The sequence below is a fragment of the Cyprinus carpio genome, chromosome B18 (genome assembly GCF_018340385.1).
Source record: "Cyprinus carpio isolate SPL01 chromosome B18, ASM1834038v1, whole genome shotgun sequence".
In the NCBI taxonomy this organism is placed as follows: Eukaryota; Metazoa; Chordata; class Actinopteri; order Cypriniformes; family Cyprinidae; genus Cyprinus; species Cyprinus carpio.
This window is the reverse complement of record NC_056614.1, coordinates 24,522,916-24,544,201: the sequence shown is the minus strand read 5'-3', so window position 1 is coordinate 24,544,201 and position 21,286 is coordinate 24,522,916. Positions and strand designations below refer to the sequence as shown.

Below are 21,286 nucleotides of genomic sequence, written 5' to 3'. Positions count from 1 at the left end.
CAATCATGTTTTATTCCTGCTCTTTGTGTTTTATTGCAGCAAAATCTGTCTAAACTTTTCTTTTTTTGTATGATTGCATGTGTATATTGGTGTATTAGGTCTTTTGCGGTGTGTGTGTATGTGTTGTGAAGCTGTTTGGATATCCGGCAGCGCTCTAGGTGTTTACCCACAATGCCGATGGGCTTCCCCCGCCCAACCTCCCGCCTCAGGTACAGGAAGATTTCAGCACTCCCTCCTGCAAACTTGTGCAATTATCACTGCAAGAGTGTAGACTTAAACCGAGTCAATATGTAGATAAGGTTTGCACATACATACAAAGGAAGTCGGATTTGGTGCGTAAAGCGATGTGGGTACGAGGCGAGCCCGCCGGCCTTCTGTGATGAAACGGGCCTAGCTTGCGGCTTAGCAATGTATTCTGGTTTCAAATTGTTGCTTAACATAGTTAGTTTGATGTGTATATCTACTCACAGACTTCATTTGGAATCAGACTTTTGCATCTTCATTGCACTCAGACTGTCAAATACTGTAAAAGAAACCATCTAAAGAGGTCAAATGCAAGAACTTCCCATGTAAGCAATAAAGACCCTTTCACAGACTCTGGAACTTCAAACATCATGCATCAGTTTGACCTCCACAAAAAGATTATTTTCCTATTTATTAGTTTCATAGATATACACTACCCTTCAAAAGTGTGGAATAATTATGCTTTTTTAAATGCTTTTTAAAGAAGTCTCTTCTGGCTGCATTTATTTAATCAAAAATACAGTAAAAAATTTAAAATATTACGATTTAAAATAAAAATATTTTCTATGTGAAAATATTGTAAAATGTAATTTATTGCTGTGATACTATGCTAAATTTTTAGCATCATTGCTTCAGTCTTCAGTGTCATATGATGCATCATTCACAAATGAAGTTATTTTTTCATTCTTTCTTACCCCAAACTTTGGTAGTGTATTGTGATTTCCACAAAAATATGAAGCAGCTCTCTCAAAATGTTCAACATTGATAGAAATCAGAAATGTTTGTTGAGCAGCAAATCAGCATATTAGAATGATTTCTGAAGGATTGTGTGCCACTGAAGACTGGAGTAATGATGCTGAAAATTCAGTTTTGATCACAGCAATAAATTACATTTCACAATATTAGTTATCTTAAATTGTAATAATATTTCACATTTTTGATCAAATAAATGCAGCCTTGGTGAGCAGAAGAGACTAAACGGCATTCATTTGCATTCAATTATTCTGTTAAATGGAACAATGCATATGATTTTTGTCATGCAAATTTCCTAGCAAACTGTAAACGGGGTCAAAGTTGCACTTTAAGCGTTGCATTACAGACTTGACCTGCAGACAACACACCACCGGAGACTGTAGCATGATAGAGTTCAGTGCATTGGGGAGCATCAATGTGAGTCGTATGAAAGGCCCTCTTTATTCTTTTCTGGGACACAGTCATATTAAACATGGCTGTTATTGCATTAACAGAAGTTTGAGAAGCCTGAAGAATTCAGACTTCTGTCCCAGTAGGTGCACAAACCTACATGAATAGTCGTGGGACCCGTGGAGGGCAAACGCTTTGGCTCTTCTAAAGCTTTTATTAAATGTTCATGATCTCTCCGTGATGTGTGTGCATGGTTTATTCAGTCCAAGTGAGATGTTTTGTGTCTTTGTCGAGCTTTTTGAGGATTTGACAGCTCTGGGTCGATCGTCGTCTTGATGTAGGGGCCTCAGTCACCACATCAGCGTTAAAAGAAAGAAAGAACAGTCTCCCCCGCGTTCAAAAATAACTCTTCTGTGCAGTGCTGTTCCGTAACGACCTTATTAGAGATGTTTTCCTTCTGTCAGGTCACCCTTTGTGCCTCGTCGGAGGTTCTTAGGTTAAAATGTTTTCTTGCCAAGCGTCGTAGTTCTAGTTTCACAAAGACATCAAAAAGTGGCGTTTGGGAACCTCCTGCGACGCGTGGCACAAAGGCTTTCGCAATTATCTCTAGCTCCACCTACGATTTCCGAATCCAAATGAAATTTTAAAACAGCCTCAGAAATGACTCCCCACCACGGCGTTTAAAACGTGAGGACGGCAAAACCAACAAGGCCTCATTAGCGGGATCTTCTGAGGACGAGCGTTTAGACTTGATTCTCATTACGCCGACTTCCCGTTCCAACTCTAATTGGGTTCGTTTTATATGTGAAACGCTTTGAATTTTTAATGCGCCACTTTTTAAAGTTCCACAAGTGACGCTCGTTGGGACGAATTGGCTGAAGTCTCGTTTTAATTGTCTGTGAGTTTTTCTACGTTGAGTCAGAGGAGATTAGGGTCAGTGCGGTGGAAAATAGAATGATGCGCTCATATGTGTTTGGGTCGTGTTCCCCTGTTTATCTTCACGCAACCCTGTCGGCTGAGCGGTTCTGCTCAGAAGAGTTTGTTTCTAGACAACTGCTCTGTTTATGGGAACAAATAGTCAGCGTGCATCGCATTACAGCCAGTTCTGAGAGGAACAGACTTTCTGATCTCCCCCCGCAACCAACTTCCTGTTAATTATAGTTCCTGCTCAATTTCACTGCTCTCAGAACTCACATTTTCTAGAAAAATAATGACTGCTAATTAGCCCTTTTGTTCGGCGTCTAGCGAGTTTGTTTCTCTCAGGCTCCGAAAGCTGAAGTTTCCTTGCAAGGAAAGTTTTGTTTGCCTGCAAAGTTTCCGGGCGTTTAGCTCACTGACCCTTTCGGAGAGGTAGAAACCCACTTTCATCTCGAACCTGCGGCCGACTCGAGGCGTTCGCCATCGCAGCTTCGTCTACTAATTAGAAAATTCCTGACCTCCAGTGAGATGTTGTAATTATGTGTTGTGTGTTTGCGATGCTCAACTTGAGTGGGTGAGCAGACAACCTGCTTGTCTCTCTTTCTCTCTGCTGTCCGTCGTGCATGACCTCCTCATGCCATGTTTGTTTTCACATGCTTAAGTAGCCAAACAAGACACCGTTTGTGTGGGTGTGAAGCGAAACGTCTGTCTGTGAGTCAGAGGCGCGCGAGGCAGGAAAGGGTTAAGGAGCGAGTGAGAGGGGATGCTGAGAGCGCGGCTGCTGCAGAACATAGCCGTGTTCGTGCGAAGGCAAGTCATTTCCCGAAACACTGCAGACACTGCGCCTCAGGCGCTCTGAAACCTTTGGAGACCAAAATGGCTTGCAGGAGTTAGAAGTAATAAGGTGTTTTGTTTTTTTTTCGCCTTCTTTCTCCTTGACTGAAATTCTGCAGTTGCTATGCATCGCCATGGAGCTTGCCGGCCGTGTTTCTCCTCGTGTTTTATGTCGGGCATTAAGATGCTTACCGGCCTGCCATTTTTGAGATTTGTTGCTCTTTAGCTGGGCGGTGAATTGCAGTTGTTTGTTTTGAATGTAATTCTGCCATTTTTCATCAAGATCATACCAGCACAACTCTCTCTCTCTCTCTCACTGTTTCTCTTTTCCAGTATTTATGCTACATAAAATCTAATAAAGCAACAGAAATCAGGTGACTAAGTGTGTGATATTACAGCTTTTTCATGATGTCTAATAAAATGCACATTCAGCCTGTTTTTTTTTTTTTTTTTAACCATGAGGGTAATACTGTAGTAGCATAATATTGCCTTGGTGGGTTTTCCTTCCAGTAGTTCACTTTAAATGCCCCTATGGTGTGAAATATATATATATATATATATATATATATATATATATATATATATATATATATATATATATATATATATATATATATATATATATATATATTATAAGTATAAATATATATTGTCTCTTAACTGATATGAGCTTATAAAATCTGCATGCATAATACATTTATTTTAATAAGAATTATAAAATTTTGTATTTAATAAAAACACACTGATATATATATATTCCACAATCTGATATTTTACCATGGTACAACTGCAGTACTATTTTATTAGAGAGTGAACAACACAGATTAATATTTTCAAAGTTTGCAACATTTATATGAACCTCCATAAAAATAAAGCAAAATAAAATAAAAACAATTTTAACACTACCATGGTATTACCTGGGCTTACCTTGTACTATTTTAATTCTTTCCCTTCACTGGATAATTTTAACTATATAGTCCTGTGGTGCAACAAATTAATTTTTCAGTATAAATACAGTCTCTCTAATCTAGTTAATATAGATCATAAAAGCTGCATGCATAATAATTACACTTATTAAAAAAAAGATAATACATTTTTATTTATTTAATAAGATTTATATATTATAAAAAATTCTATAATAATAATAATAACAGTTCTTTAATAATATAAATTTATATGTAATTAATATTACTATTTATATATCACATTTATATTTATATATATATGTATGTATATATATATATATATATATATATATATATATATATATATATACACATTATATAAATTATATATTTATTTCTCTCTCGCTATAAAAAAGTTTATATTAATTATATTATATTTATAAAATGTTTTTAAATTAATTATTAATTTAAATAATATAATTTTTTATATTACATTTATATCTAATATATATTTACATTTTAATTATATATTAATCTCTCTCTCAAGTGAAGGGACTGCAATTATCATTTTCCTAGCTGACCACGTTCACTATTTTACAAGCTTCATCAGAGACCAAAACAATGAAAAGAATCAAACAGATTCATCCAGCAAATCAGTAATCTGAATCTTGTGAAGGCGTGTAAACCGCACACATAACAGCGGTTCTCTCGAGCCTCTCTGACCTTGTGATTAGCAGAAAGCTGAAAAACAAAGCCGTCCTCATCCTTTTCTCCTGCCTTTGTTAATCTTGGCTGCTGTGGCGCGGTTCAAAGCGAGGGCTGTGCGTATAATCGGCGCAATATACATCTGTGAATTATTATTGTAATTCTTTATACGTTTATTGGAGCTGAATAAACTCCACATCAAATACATCACTCGGGCGATGTCGAAAACGCCTCGGGCCAATCACTCGACATCTGCTAACTCTTTCAAAATGTCCTCATCGGCCTTTTCTCCTGGCGAAGGAGGAGGAGAGGAAAAGTGAGAGGGAATTTCTGGTCTTAATTAATGGCCGTTGCCGGTGTGGAGCAGAGAGCGAGAGGCTTCGGGCCCCGCGGCGAGGCTGGTGTGCCGCTCTGAGCGGAGGTAGACATGTGGGAAAGCTTTGGCTCTTGGCTCGGCCTCAGTCGCTCTGACATGATGGGAGGGCCTCTCCTCTCCCACACTCCTGACGACAGCGAGAGCGAGAGAGCGCTGAGGTCCTAATGGAAAAGCACCAGTCATCATGTCTGAAGTCATTCTCAGACTCTGAATGATGGTGAACATTAGTGTTCGTCTGGTTTATCCCGCTTATGAAAGTTCCTCAAGATCACTTTTTGGTTGAATACATACCTAGGTCACTTTTCACGTCAAAATGAGTAAGCAATATTTTGCATAAGAACATGATGCCTGCTTTAGGGCCATTTACCTTTTTGCTTTATGCAGCATTTGTCTTTGTAATGAAAAATAGTAAAGAGAATTTGGGAAAAAAAATAGTTGTCATGAAAATAAAATCACAATGCAAAATATTCTTTGTTTTACTTACCTCCTTATTTATATATATATAAAATTATATACTTATTTATTCAGCCTGTTTAATTTGAGAAAATATGTGGAAATGTATTGTTGTAATATTGTACCATATATACAGTGTATATACTGTATGTATAAATATATATATATATTTATTCCAAATGAAATACAAAACTTGCTCTCATCTGAAAAGAGGACTTTGGACCACTGGGCAACAGTCCAGTTCTTTTTCTCCTTAGCTCAGGTAAGATGCCTCTGACGTTGTCTGTGGTTCAGGAGTGGCTTAACAAGAGGAATACGACAACTGTAGCCAAATTCCTTGACACGCCTGTGTGTGGTGGCTCTTGATGCCTTGACCCCAGCCTCAGTCCATTCCTTGTGAAGTTCACTTGTTCACTCAAATTCTTGAATCGATTTTGCTTGACAATCCTCATAAGGCTGCGGTTCTCTCGGTTGGTTGTGCATCTTTTTCTTCCACACTTTTTCCTTCCACTCAACTTTCTGTTAACATGCTTGGATACAGCACTCTGTGAACAGCCAGCTTCTTTGGCAATGAATGTTTGTGGCTTACCCTCCTTGTGAAGGGTGTCAATGATTGTCTTCTGGACAACTGTCAGATCAGCGGTCTTCCCCATGATTGTGTAGCCTAGTGAACCAAACTGAGAGACCATTCTGAAGGCTCAGGAAAGCTTTGCAGGTGTTTTGAGTTGATTAGCTGATTGGAATGTCACCATTGGTGGGTTTTTGTTAAATGTGAGCCAAAATCATCACAATTAAAAGAACCAAAGACTTAAACTACTTCAGTCTGTGTGCACTGAATTTATTTAATACACAAGTTTCACAATTTGAGTTGAATTACTGAAATAAATGAACTTTTCCACGACATTATAATTTATTGAGATGCACCTGTATATATATATATATATTATGTGCTTTACGTATAATGGTATAATGTACTTTATATATTATGTAAATTTTTTTAATTATTTACTTATTTATTCTCTTTCTCTCTCTCTTCCTGGTCAAACTCATTTCAGTCGACCCCACATGAACAGCTCATTGTCCCGCTGTCAGATTTCATCAGTTTGTTCTTTTGGTCTTTAACGGCACTTCCATCTGCCGCTTCATATTCAGCCGTCTTCTGTTGGTGTGTTTGCTGAGATAGCAGTATTGGTAATGTGTGTGTGTGTGTGTCTGGCAAAGTGGACCATTAACCTGTAGCCCTGAGGTGAAACCGCAGCCAAGTCCAATATTGGCTCCAGCATCAAGGGCTTGTGCTTCACGCCACTCAGAAACACTCAGAGAAAGACGCTGATCAGCAGAAAGCAGCTGAAGATGGACTCAATGCATATTCAGCCAACTACCTTCTGCTTTCTGCCAGCTGTGAAACAATTAGAGAGTCCGAGACGGCACAGGCGGAAAACATACATTATTAACCCAAAGTAAATTTGGAAAATTGGGAGCTGATCTGACTCCGTCCATGAGCTTCACGCAGAGGGAAAGTGATTCTTTGGCAAGAGATAAAGTAGTTACACAGTCTGTGATCGGTTTACAAATAAAAGTGCCAACCTGTTATCAGTTTGATCTTGAGTCTAGAAACGACATGCTCTGAAAACTGGAGGTGAGGAATAGAAACATAAAAAGCTCACAAGCAGAACTGAGAGGCCAAATGAGTTTGTTAGATGTCCAACAGAGGCTGCGTACGCTCAGAAGGTCAGAAGTTCATAGACAGCAGACGGTAAGACAAAACCCTAAAATCTTTCCAGCCTTTTGAACTTTTCATTTACTTTCATTCATTTCATTTACTGGTTCAGAAATAAATCCTCAAGATGTCTTTGGATTATTGAAAGATGTCATATTGAGTTTCTCTTAACAGATCGAAGTCTAATAGTTTTCTCCTTTTTATTATTATTATTTTTTAATTTTGTGATTTCAAATCCTCAATATGTATTTGAGTTGTTATTGTAAGATGTCACATTGTGTATCTCAACAGATTTAAATCTAACCATTTTTATTTATTTATTTATTTATGAGGTTTATAAGATTTAGAGTTTTCATTTATCTATTTAGAATAAATATTTAAAATATATTTCAGTTATTAAAAGATGTCATATTGAGCCTCTCAAGATTTATTTTATTTTATTTTATTTTATTTTATTTTATTTTATTTTATTTTATTTTATTTTATTTTATTTTATAAGACATCATATTAAGTGCCTTAACACATTTAAATTTACTATTTTTTTATTAATTTACTAATTTATTATTTATAAGATTTAATGATTTTGTTTAGTTTAGATTTATAGTTGTTATAAGATATCTTATTGTGTCTCTCAGCAGATTTAAATCTTTATTATTCTATTTTATGTTTATTTAATTTTTAATTTTAATTTTTATGAATCACATGGAACTTAACTCATTGTGGCCTTGATGATTGATTGATTGATTGATGTAGAATCAATTGACAAACTAGATTTTAATTTGGTTTTGACCATACCGTCCTCTTTTATAAACTGTGTCATGAAAACGATGTGGTTCTTGTATTATTAAAAAAAAAAAATAGATCCAGAGTCTCATTCCTAGATCATTATGAGCTAAAATCAGATTCAGAAGTGTAATGAATCAGTTTCATGTATCTAAACACATATTGTGTAAATGAGGTCTGATTCACTCGTTACTGGTCAGTGTGTGTGTGTGTGTGTGTGTGTGTGTGTTGTTGCCGCAGGCGGATTGTCATTGTGAGTGTTGTGTTGTTGAGGAGGCTGCAGGCTCGTCTCTCTCTGCTCCAAACACGTGCACGCAGTCAGAAATTGTCTGAAAAGATGTATGGAGGTATCCGTGTGCTAGCTGTCGGATGGATATGTCATATGACATTACATTACGCCCGCCAGCGGCTCGGCGCTGATAAAATGACAGATGCTGTTTTTTGCCTCACGGATTTTTGCCTTCCCACAAATCTTTTCTTCTCCGCTTCCTTCAGCTCCACGCTGACCTTCGTCTCGTCGACTGATTCGACAATCCCCAAATGTAAATCAGTTTGTTCGGTGTGTTTAGCTGGTCTGAATCAGCTGAGTGTGTGTGTGTGTGTGTGTTTATGTACTTGTTAACATGAGGTTACGAGATGCACGGATCTCCATGGAAACAGACATCAACAGGGCTGTGTTTGGGTTATTGGCGTTGGCTGTAGGACTCGTACAGTGGGAGGAAAGACGTGAGCGCCGGTGGAGGACTGACCTTTCTGCCTGTGTTCGGATCACTTACTCTTCCTCCGTGTGGCCCTGCAGGCGCCGGAGCCAATGTGTGCTCCTGAGGCCAGAAAGCACGCACGGGCCACAAACACAAACACAGCAAACTTTTTAGCAGTGACAAGCGGATTTAAATGAATCCTGTAAATTATTGTTCTGTGTGTATATTAATATTCAGTAATATTATCAGTTTGACAGCATTGGTACTGTTGGATGAGAACAAAACTTGAACTGAATTGGTCTTTGCCTTCTATAGAGTTGCTTGATAGTTGAATCTGATTCATTTCACAATTGAATTTTGTAGCATCGACACTGTTATTGAACTGAACTGAATCAACACTTGAGCTGAGTAATGACACTACTGTCTTCTGTAGAGCTGCGTTGTAGTTAAATCAAATTCATTACGTAATTGATTACTTTTACACAGTTTATAAACTGAGCTGAATCAAATCAACACTAAATTCTCAATTGGAACAGCTGAGTCTTTACTCATTTTCAAAAAACATCTAAAGACTCATCTTTTTCGCCTGCACTTAACTAACTAATACTAGTACTTACCTCTTCTTTTTCTTGTCTATCATATTCATAAAAAAAAAAAAAAAAAAAAAAAAAAAAAAAAAAAAAAACCCTGGCTACGTGTTCTGTATTAGACTAACTGTGACTTGTCATAGCACTTGTATACCGTTGTCGTTCTCTTGTTGATCTGATTGTTTCTACTGTTCTCATTTGTAAGTCGCTTTGGATAAAAGCGTCTGCTAAATGATTAAATGTAAATGTAAATTGAATTGAACTGAATAATGACACTATTGCCTTTTGTAGAGCTGCTTTATAGCTGAATTGTTTCATAATTGATGAAATTTACTGTTATTGAACTGAACTGAATCAGTGCTGAACTGAACTGAGCTGAATAATGACACTGTTGTCTTCCGTAGAGCTGTTTTATAGTTAAATCAGATTCGTTTTATAATTAAGTTTACTCAGTTACTGAACAGAACTGAATCAAATCAACACTAAACTGAATTGAGCTGAATATCGACACTATTGCCTTTTGTAGAGCTGCTTTATAGCTGAATTGTTAAAAAAAATATTAACATTAAAGTTATTGAACTGTATTGTATTGTAATTTGTAAGCTGCTTTGGATAAAAGCGTCATCTGTTGTCATCTGTAGAGATTCTTATAACTGAATTGTTTCATAATTGATGAACTTTCTGCAGTTGTTGAACTGAACTGAATCAACACTGAACTGTATTGAGCTGAGTATCTGCTGTCTTCTGTAGAGCTGCTTATAGTTCAATTGGGTTCATAACTTCATAATTAATGAACTGAAGATTCAGTTTCATTTAATAATAGTGCAAAGTTCATTGAATTATGAAACAAGCAGTAGACGATAGTGTCATTATTCAACTCAGTTTAGTTCAATGTTGATTCAGTGTCATTGAATTAAACTGGGGATAATGTCTTTTTAAATTTCATAACTGATGAACTTAGGAACATTAATACTGTTATTTTGTTTAGGTAACGCTGCTTTGAAACAGTCTGTATTGTAAATCATCGTGACTTGGCTTGTATGAATACAGGACTCACTCCTGAACATAAAAAGTGATTGAGATTTGAACCCAGTATTTTTGAGAAATATATTAACAAGCTCAAACGTGACCAACTGCTCCCATATAGTAAATTACAATGAATGATCAACTTTTTAATCAACAAATTTAATATAATCGAAAAATAAACATGTTCAGTATATACAATTCTGTTATGAGTACAAATAGCTAACATTGTTGGAAAAGGCTGTTTTCACTAACTCTGTGCACTGTTGCTCAGATGTTGTACCTTCTATTAATCTACTAATATTTGGACTGGCTTATTTGGGGAAGCTGTTTGTTATCATTTATACTTGGTCCAAACAGAATCTACTGCTATTTATATGGTTTATTTTGTACTTTTTCCTACTTACACAGTGTAAATTACTGCCACCTTTTTTTTTTTTTTGTAAATAGCCTCTGCATTACATAATATAACAAATAAACCTTTTTTTTTTTTGATGTCATGTGATCAAATCTCAGGTTGACATATTTTTTTAAATAAATCAAATAGTGACCTAGGCATTTACAATGTTGTTATTGTTAACTAAACCTAACATTAAAACTTTAACATTAAAAAAATTAACATTGTCCTTTTGCATTATTACACACTATTTTTCATTATATAATACTGTAAAGCTGCTTTGACACAATCTGTAATGTTAAAAGCGCTATATAAATAAAAGTGACTTGACTAATTAAAATAAATCTGAAATAAGATTTGATGAAAAACCCAGAAAAAAACTAATATTAGAAATGTTAAAGTTTTTAAATTACTGAAACTAAAACTAAAAACTACATTAATGCTTAATAGCAATAAAAAATAACTCAAGGGCACATAACAATATTGTAAAAAACTAAAATGAAAACAAATAAAAATGCTAACCTAGAATATGTAAATAATATTAAAATAACATTTGGTTGCAGTTACATTTTCAAATTTATTGTTGATTTGGTTAACAATCATTCATGTTGAATCATGGTTAATTTTCAGTGAGTGGCACAATCCTTTAAAACTGTATCTTTTAAGATTTTTATACGTTTACCAAAATCTGCAGCTTGAAATCAATTCACAAACATCTTGAAATTGATTTTGATATAATCCCAATTCAAAAATATCTTTCTTTCTTCATGCACATTTTCTTCCTTTGTCTCTGTTTTTCTTTCTTTCATCTCTGAATCACATGCTTGCACGTGAATATTGAGCACACAAACCCGCCAGAGGCCCCTCAGCGTGTCCAGGTAGATGGATGCGTTTGATTGGTCCAGGCTGTGATTGGCATTAATGGCCATGGCAGAAGGCATGCCCGCCTTTCGCACGAGGTCAACTCTGATTGGCCTTGATGAGGCCAGATCCTTCTTCTGGAGGTCCCGGGCCCCGAGGGCATCCTGCACACTGCCTGTCCTGAATTCACCCCACCTCAGCACACTCCACCCGTCAGATCGGCCGACGGCTCGCCGGAGACGAGAGCGAAGCAGCCACCCTGCGCTGGGTGGCGTATGAAGGGTTTGAGCTTGGTTTAACGTGCCGCACGCGTCAGCTGCTTTGCATTAGGCCTGCGTCTCTCGCTGTTGTGTTTTCCGAGTGCAATCAGTCTAATTGTGCGACGTCTGTTGGAGAGCGAGACTTCGTTTCCAGTCTTATTTCGCGTGGTTGGTTGGGTTGCGTGGATTCTACCATCCCATATTTCTCTGTTACTCATGAAAGACGGAGTCTGACTCAGCGTGTAAGAATCTGTTTATTGGACTTCTGCTTCAGTTTATGCTCCAAAGAAGCAGATGAACAGACTGTGAGCAGAAGAATAAGCCTGTCTGAGATAAAGCGAGTATCTCTGAGTAATCCACTAGTATTTCAGCAGTGCTGTCATGTAATCTGGACTATGGAATCAGATTCCAAAAAGTACTTGTAGTTTACATGAGATTTTTCGTAATCAGGCTACAGTTACTTTTTTATTGATTACATCATGATTGCATTTTGTTCACTTTTGTTCATCTTTTGAATGTTCCTTTCTAAAATAGCCTGCCGCTTATATACATTAAACTCAGAAAGTCTTCAGTTTTGTGGATGTTCACACAGAGATCATTAGTCAGTGGATTTACAAAAATCGTGATTTTTTTCAGCATTACATCAACTGCTGATGAATACATTTTTATTTGATTGTTTTTTTTTTACTCAGTAGGTTATGTATCATGTCTATGGAAGGCTTTTGTCTTTCAAACACATTAAAATGCACAAATTCACATTATTTTTAAATTGCATGTAATGCAGGCATTCCCAAACAGATTTTCTTTCACCTAATATATTTTTATTTCTAGTACCCTCTGAGATTTTAAAATAAATATTTTAATAAATAGGATCACATTTGCATGTTCACAGTTCTCTGACGTTGATTAATGGTCACATGACATGCAGGTAAACAAATTAAACATTACATTTTTTTGGTAAGCATTTTATTTGATTGATGTTATTTTAAAATGACTTATTTTAATTTTATATATTTATCGTTTAATTAATTGTTAGCTTTTCATTACTCGCAAAAACCTTTTACAACCTCAGTTTAACATTGATCTAATAATGTTTAATTCACTTTATGTTGTTTAATGCAATGAATGGAATGCAATATATTTTCTTACTCTTTCTATTTTAATATCAATATGGTACAAGATTATACTATTTAAATCAAACGAGTTAGGTCAAAAGTAATCTGATTATATTACCTAAAACGTATAATGTAATGAATTATGCTTATAACTACAATTGTTGTCATGTAATTTGGAATCATAACGGAGTGCAATTTGTAAGTAATCTACCCAGCACTGTAGTTAAGTATAAGAAAAGCCATTTTTGCTTTTTAGAACAGAAATGCTAAAATTAATTCAGTTTTTATGCCTTATGGCAGTGTTTTAAGACTGTTGGCCTGCATAAACTGTGTGTGACTCTATCTGTCCACCGACGTGGAGCTAAATCTGATTCATCCTGTACTGTATGAGAGTTTGACAGCTCAAAGTTGAAGGAAAAAATGAATATGAATATGGGAAAGTCTTAGTGTGTGGCTTTGCTTTACTGACAGCAGCAATGAGGATGAGCAAAACCTGATAATCATGTTCTCCAGCATGATTTGCGATGATCCGGAGAGCATCTTGAGCTTCAGTGGAAGCAGGAAAGAGTCACATGATCAACGACACTCATCTTCTTACATTTGATCCAATGAAGTCTGAATGAATATTGAAATCATTTGTGACCCTGGACCACAGTCTTAAGTATAAATTTGTAGACATCATCTGAATAAATAATCTTTCCATTGATGTATGGTTTATTAGGATCTGACAATATTTGGCTGAGATACAACTATTTGAAAATCTGGAATCTGAGGGTGCAAAAAAAACAAACAAAATACTGACAAATGAATTCTTAGCAATACATATTACTAATCAAAAATTAAGTTTTGATATATTTACAGTAGGAAGTTTACAAAATATCTTCATGGAACATGATCTTTACATAATATCCTAATAATTTTTGGCATAAAAGAAAAATCAATAATTTTGACCCATACAATGTATTTTTGGCTATTGCTACAAATATACTCCAGAGACTTAAGACTGCTTTTGTGCTCCAGGGTCACATTTGCTCCCTTAAAAACAGCCTTTTAAAATCAGTGTTAATATGATTGTGGACAACCTGAAAATACTGAATAAAAGAATTTTGGAAGTGGAAAAGTTATGAAAATTAATAAAATGTAAAATTATAAACATAGAAATTGTAATTAAAATATAAAGTATATATTTGTATATAAACATTTATTAAATGATTCATATAAATTGTCAAGGTCTAAAGTAATTCGGTAGGAATTGCTGTTTGTGAGAATAATTATTTTTATGCCTGTATTCACAAATGTAAATTAATTGTATGATCATGATGGAGATTAGAATATTGGAATTTAAATATTTATAATAATTTTATGTAATTTAACTATTTACTATATTGCAACTTCTAGTTTTTTAAAATTAAAAGTTTAAAAATGAGCAGCGTTGTCATCTTTGGGATGCTCATCACATTTATTCTTCACAGATAAGACAATTTCAGAGAGAATTGCGACAAGCTCAGTAAAAAAACTGAGAAAGTTTGATATTAAACATTTTTTATTCCATTCTGAACCATATAAATCAATTCAGTATGTTAAAATGGATTATTTTACCTAATGTTTTCACGTTTTGTTAGAATGTCAAACTTCACTGGAAGCATTTGTGAACGGAGTCTTCCATGCACTTCAAATCAGTTCAGTGCTCTGTTTGTTTAATAAGAGGATTGTGTTTTGTCGTCAGGTGTCGGGGAGTTCGGCAGGTTCTCCGGGCGGATCGTCGGCCCAGTCCAGCTCATCGCGGCAGTATAACCGCCAGAGAATAACACGCGTCAACCTCAGGGACTTCATCTTCTACATGGAGCAGGAGAGACAGACCAGCAGATCTCTCTTACTGTACCGCGCTCTCCTGAAGTAGCCCACTCTCCACACTACAGAGGAATCAGCAGCCAAACCACTCGAGCAGACCTTCACCCAACCACCGACTTCCTTCTCAGCCCTGCGACGTGCCTTCAGCCCCGTTCACCGCCTCTGTGTCCGTGACCTCGTGATGTATGCGTTGCTTTGATAGAAAAGCTTTGAAAAAAAAAAAAGTATGTTTCCTGTTTTCTCCTCAACATTATTAGGTCAGCTGTATTTATGATAGTGGTTTTAATGGTTGTTTCTCCGGAGCGTTTTTCATTTGTTTCTTTGTTTGTGAATGAATCTAACACTGCAAATATCACTTTCGTCATCAGTATTTTTATTTGTTTTCCAGTAAAAAAAAATCCACAAAATAAGATGAATTTACAAAAATATACATAAACTGTAAGTTAAAAATATTTATTGTTTGGCCCAAATTAAGAATTAATTCCCTCGTTTTATTAATGCGCCCCCCCCCCCACTTTTTTTTTTTGTTAAATTGTGGCCACAATTTTCTATTCGTTGCCTTCATTGTAGTAAATCATGGCCACATTGTACGTATTCTTTTCCTCAATTTGAATGAAAACTAGGGAATGATTTAGTATGATTTACTAAACTGAGGGACAAATAAGTACACTGTGGCAACAATTCACTAAAATAATGGAACTAATTGATACAAATTGGCCACAATTTACTAAAACGATGGAATGAATTTATACAAATTTGCCAAGATTTACTAAAACAAGGAAATTAATTAGTAAAAATTTGCCACAATTTACTAAAACGAGGGGGGAAATTATTACTAATTTTTTGCGATTTTTTAATAAAATGGTGTGATTTTTTTATGAGATTTTGATGATTTTATTAAAAATTTGAAGAATAAGTACAAATTTGCCACAATTTACTAAAATGAGTTTGCAAATTTTTAATGATTTAATGGAATGATTTTATGAATTTGTACAAATGTTTTATGATTTATAACGAGGGAACAAATTAGTGCAACCTGGCCACATAGAATATATCTTGAATTAAGTTTATTTTATTTATTTGTACTTCCAACAAGAATATCATAATAGCATAATTTTTTTTTAGTATAATATATTTCAATATTTTTAGTGTTTTTCGCAGTGCAGATGTCATTCTGTTGTATATTCAACACGGAGCGCTTACAGTGACGATCTTTGAGACGAAATGCCTTGAAGTGATCAGTGTACTTTCTGTTAATGAATCGCGTCATTCTTATGCAGACCTTCCCAAACATCATCATCTTCATCATCATCATCAGTGTCCAGCCAATCACAGTATTTAAAACCCCATGAAAAGTTGACTAAAAACTTTTTCGAAACTTTTATCAGCGAGACTTTAATGTAAATAGACTTTTTGATGAGCATTGTTTTTAACAGCATGTATAAATGATTTCCAGATGAAAATAACGTTTTAAACTCGGAACGAAGCGTTCTGCGTTCTCTCATTGTGATTCGTGTAGCTTTAATATGTGTCCACGAGGAGCACGAATCCCGTGTTTCCCGAAATCAGGCCAGCAGATCTGAGCTATAGCAATACAACCACACCAACGCATCGTCTGAACCTTAAAATCAACATTTGACTTCTAATTGTGATGCTTTTCCCAATCAAACACCATATTCAATCAGAAAAGGCAAGATTTTTTCTCAACGAATCCTAAGATTTGTTCATTCCAGCCTGAATGCAGCAGCAGGTTATGAAGACAAACATTTTAATTTAGGATAACATGCACTGATGAATCAATCCCATTAACACTAGGAACATGTATTATGAAGGCATTAGCGATTTAGTTTGTTTTCATCACTTTTCAAAACTGGATTTCACTGCCCTCGACTGTGTTTCTAACCAATTCTACCTGTTTTAAACTCAGTATTACCAGTTCATTCTCCTGTTTGTGTGCCGATACTTTAAGCTATTTTAAGTTACTGATGTCAGTCCTTCATTTATCATACATAAGCTCAATTATGAGGAAGAACTCGAATCCATTACGCATTTATTTTGGCGAGGGTTCGCCGTACATGATGTCAGGAGAGGTCAAGTTCTGCGACCTTTCTTCATTCCGAGTCCGATCGGAAATGGATCCGCTCTCTCTTCTATGCACCACGAATCCCGTTGCTTTGCAGTTTGTGTTTGTGTGTGAAACTGAACGCACATGGAAGGTTTTAGTTTGGTTTCTCTGTCTTCAATGTTTCTGACGTCCAGCTGAAATCAGCCGTGTGTCCGTCTGTGTCTGTAAAGCTCTAAAAGGGAAACTTCATTTTCTACCTATTTATATTTTCTCATTCGCATCCAGGTTTGTCAGGCAATACGCTTCACTCCCCAACAGTCCCATCTGAAACAAGCACAAATGTATTTGCTGGGTTGTTTAAACTGACTTTATTAATCTTCTGTTTTCCGCTGGAGGCTCTTTCTATGACTTACGCTTTGTAGCCAAAATATTATTAGGACTCTCTTCATATTGTATTACTGACATGCACAGCTGGAATTTAATGTTTCGATCTACGGATAATTTGTATATATTGTTTACAAGACCTTGTGTTTATTAGAACTATCTTATTTTTGGTAAATTCTGTACATATCCTGAAATACTTCTGTTTGTGTGAACATACTTCTGTATTTGTACCTATTTTGTAAAGGAATAAATAAGCTGTTTACTAAACTTCAAAATGTCGTTTACGTATGTGTGGTTCACCATTTCATAACTGTGATTTTAGAAATTTCAGAAACTATATGTACAGTGTAATCTATCTCTCCATATATATATATGTGTGTGTGTGTGTGTGTGTGTGTGTGTGTGTGTGTGGATCAAAACCTTTCATCAAAGTTGTCCTTTGATGAACTTTTTTGAGCCACTAAAAATGTTGACTATATATAAATAAAATATATATATATAGGTGAGCCAGAATTTAATTTAGTAAAATCCTATTTACTTTTATGTTAGTTAAATAATTTATCATTTGAAAAGTGTTTTTTTCTTCATAGAAAGTAATGGCAACAATGCTATATTAATTTAAATATATTATAATATTTAGTTATATAATATGTTATATAACTTTAATATAAAATATAGAATACAATGTATATATAGTTTATAACAATTTAATAATAATTATATATATATATATATATATATATATATATATATATAATATAAATATATAAAATTGTATATTTATAAAAAAATATATAGGCAAGTAAATTTTATTTATTGACAGGGTTGTTGTTTTTATAAAAGTGGAAGAAAAACAAACAAAAGTCAGGTGATTATTACGCCTTTTTTATTATAGCAAATATGCAAGTAAATAAAAAAGAAGTCACTGTAAATAAACACATGCCCTTTAATACCACAGTCTAATTATTAATACATTAAATAATGACAGTTTTCACCTTGGTAGACATTTTGAAATGTTGAGGATCTTCTTTTGTCATTTGTATGTACATATCATATTGCTTTGCTCATGTTCAATCCATCAGTCTCGTGAGTGTCAGCATCTCTTCTCGTGTTTGTTTACAAAGAGAGACCGGCATCTGAATGATTCAATATACAAATAACTGTACATAGTACCAGCGTTTAGGCCTGATGGACGCGACCGAATCCGCAGCCTCCTGACAGGCGTCACAACAACGTGAAAAGTAATCCAACATAATTCAACACAAACCTTGCGCTTTTCTGTTCACTTGATGTACCGAACAAGATCAGAGCGTAAACAGCACACCACTTCATCCACACTGCCATCTTCTGAGGGTGTTCTGGCTTTGAATATGTGCCGTCCTGGGAATGCATATGAGGATTGTGTGCAGAGGCATGCTGGGATAGCTCTCGGCGCATGAAAGGGTGGTTGGTCATTCCCTTTGTGACAGAACTGGACCAGATCTGGGTCAGAACAAAGGCCGACTCGAGCAGGTTCCCTACGGAGAGTCGAGATGCAACTGAAGCCTGTGGACGTTTAATCAGACAGCAAAGAAAACCACGTAATGCAATAATACAACGAACACATTCAGACTCTAAACTGCAGCTTGAGTTTGAATGAGGTTTGGATGAACAGATCAGAATGAGGTTGTTTGTTTTTGATCGAGAAGAATCACAAACACACAGACTGCAGGAGTTTGTTCTTCTGTTGCTCTGATCTGGTAGAAGGGAAGTGACCTCCACTCAGATGATGGTGATGATGATGATGATGAAGATCTACACTGGAAGCAAAGCCACACATCACTAACAACAGACTGTCGGCTCAGAGCTCGAGGCAAACCTCAGCAACAGTTATTCTCAACAGAAATACACTAAAAACTCTTTTAACAAAAAAAAAAAAAAAAGAAAAAAGGAATGCATAAATTTGTATAGAGTTGGTTGACAAAAGATGACATAACCCTCCTCTTCCCATTACTAATACTAATATTCATTTTCCAAAAAGTCATGTTTTAATTTAGTAGCTTGTGAACTGTTCACTGTTAAAAATATAATTTCGTGTACAAATATAGACAGTATGTATTTCTCATTTTAACCATTTAACGATGTACTACAATAACAATCTTAAACTGAAATAAAAAATGGATAGAACAAAAAATATAAAAACACAACAAAATTAGAACAATTAAAATGAAAACAAAATATAAAAATACAACTGATTCAAAATATTAAAGTATTATCTAAGGGACACTAAAATTACAGTGGTAACAATTGGGTAATAAAATAAAACATGATTTTTGAAAGATAAATATTAGAATTTAATTTGAAAGAATCAAATAGTTAAAATTTTATGAATGAAATATACACATTTTTTATTTTATATATATGATATTTTTTTTTTAAATGTTCAGCCAATAGAAGGTTAAAGCTAGTAGGCCAAATAATGCATTTAAAAACTCTTTGAGGGAATTTTTTTTTTTACATACATTTTTTCTTCCAGACAGAGAAACAATACGTCTCTGGAATGTTAGTTCTCTGTGTTGAGCGTTTGGACACATTCATCACACACACATCTGATGAAATCAAGCACCTTTTTCACAACGTATCCACCGTTTACTCAGCATCCGACAACATTTGACATCAAAATAGAAAAGGGACAACTTCAAACTAAAACTGGGCTGATGAATAACAATAGTTCATTCGCAAAGATGGTTTAAAAATTAATGCATCATAGTTAGTACCCTCATTCTGTCAGCTCAAGTCTATTTCCACTGAATCTTTAAACACGCAGGCGGCTTGTTTTCATGACACATTTAAGTGCAAACGTACGGTACACACACACTCATACGTCTTCATCTGCCCATGTTTTACCTCAAGCTCCTTACATATTGTTCTTGACACACACGAGTCTTTGTATAGGTACCGTATAGTTCAGAACTCATTTGATTCAAGCATCGTAGAGAGCTTATAAAAATTTCAGATGTTTAACGATATGCTTAATGCTCTGGCTTGCTCTGGCTTCGGAAATAGCCACATTTTGCTTGCAGCTCCTTTAAACAAAGAAACCTTCAGCAGCAAACGCATTAAACCCCAGACTGCTCGGCCACGCGGCCCGAGGGCGTAATAGCGTTTTCCTGCCAGGAAAGTCTCTCAAACGTAATGCCTTCAGAACGCCACTCCCATCATCCTTCATGTAACAAAAGAAATAAACACAAAACTCCAGCCTAGTACTGCTAACCGCATACAACATAAGGAGTGAAAAACGTCTTTAGAAACAACAAGGATGAAATGAAAAACAATCCAAAAAAATGACCCCCGGCCCCTGACGATGGCGTATTTGTTTGTGCGTGAGCACTGCGCCGGAATCGTCACGAGATAATGACACACACACTGCACCGGCAGAGGGGCGGAGCCTGCGTTCCGTATGCATGAGGATGTCCTCTGATTGGTAGTTTGGGTGGAACAGGGCGGGACTCATATCCTGCTGAAGTTCTTTGGGTTTCTGGTGCAGTTTGCTTACATTCCTCGTATAAACGCTGAGTGTGTGTGTGTGTGTATGTGTGTGTCGAGGGGCCGAGGGCCTGAGCGCGTGTCTCTAGTCCAGCGGCTCCTGCTTTATCCTGATGGGCGTGTTCATGGACTGACTCCTCCTGTCCTCGCGACACAGAACATACTCACTGAACTGAGACGAGTCCACGCCGCCGCCGCAGGACGCAGCCACGCTGAAACCCTTCTGGAAGAGACGCTCCAACACCTGAAACACACACACACACACACCGTCAATCAAATACATTTCCTTCAAGAATACAGTAAAAATCGGAAATATTATTACAATTTAAAATGTGAATATCTGTTAAACTGTAATTTATTTCTGTGATGTGCAGCTGTATTTTCAGCATCATTACTCCAGTCTTCAGTGTCACATGATCTTCAGAAATCATTCTAAT

General features: G+C 35.7%; 2 protein-coding genes across 10 annotated transcripts in view; one reads left to right on the top strand and one right to left on the bottom strand.

Moving 5' to 3' along the window:
- Nucleotides 1-15,698, top strand: part of LOC122140472 (transcription initiation factor TFIID subunit 4-like) — an 87,458-nt gene extending 71,760 nt beyond the window's left edge. For all 3 annotated transcript variants that reach the window (XM_042744529.1, XM_042744530.1, XM_042744527.1), the window contains one exon: nt 14,751-15,698. In XM_042744529.1, coding sequence (XP_042600463.1) covers nt 14,751-14,924 — 174 coding nt within the window. In that variant the 3' untranslated portion in view covers nt 14,925-15,698. The remainder of the gene's footprint in view (nt 1-14,750) is intronic.
- Nucleotides 15,699-18,193: 2,495 nt separating this feature from the next.
- LOC109050406 (BTB/POZ domain-containing protein kctd15) overlaps nt 18,194-21,286 on the bottom strand; it is a 28,822-nt gene continuing 25,729 nt past the window's right edge. For all 7 annotated transcript variants that reach the window (XM_042744521.1, XM_042744522.1, XM_042744526.1 and 4 more), the window contains one exon: nt 18,194-21,093. In XM_042744521.1, the coding sequence (XP_042600455.1) occupies nt 20,935-21,093 (159 nt within the window). In that variant the 3' untranslated portion in view covers nt 18,194-20,934. The remainder of the gene's footprint in view (nt 21,094-21,286) is intronic.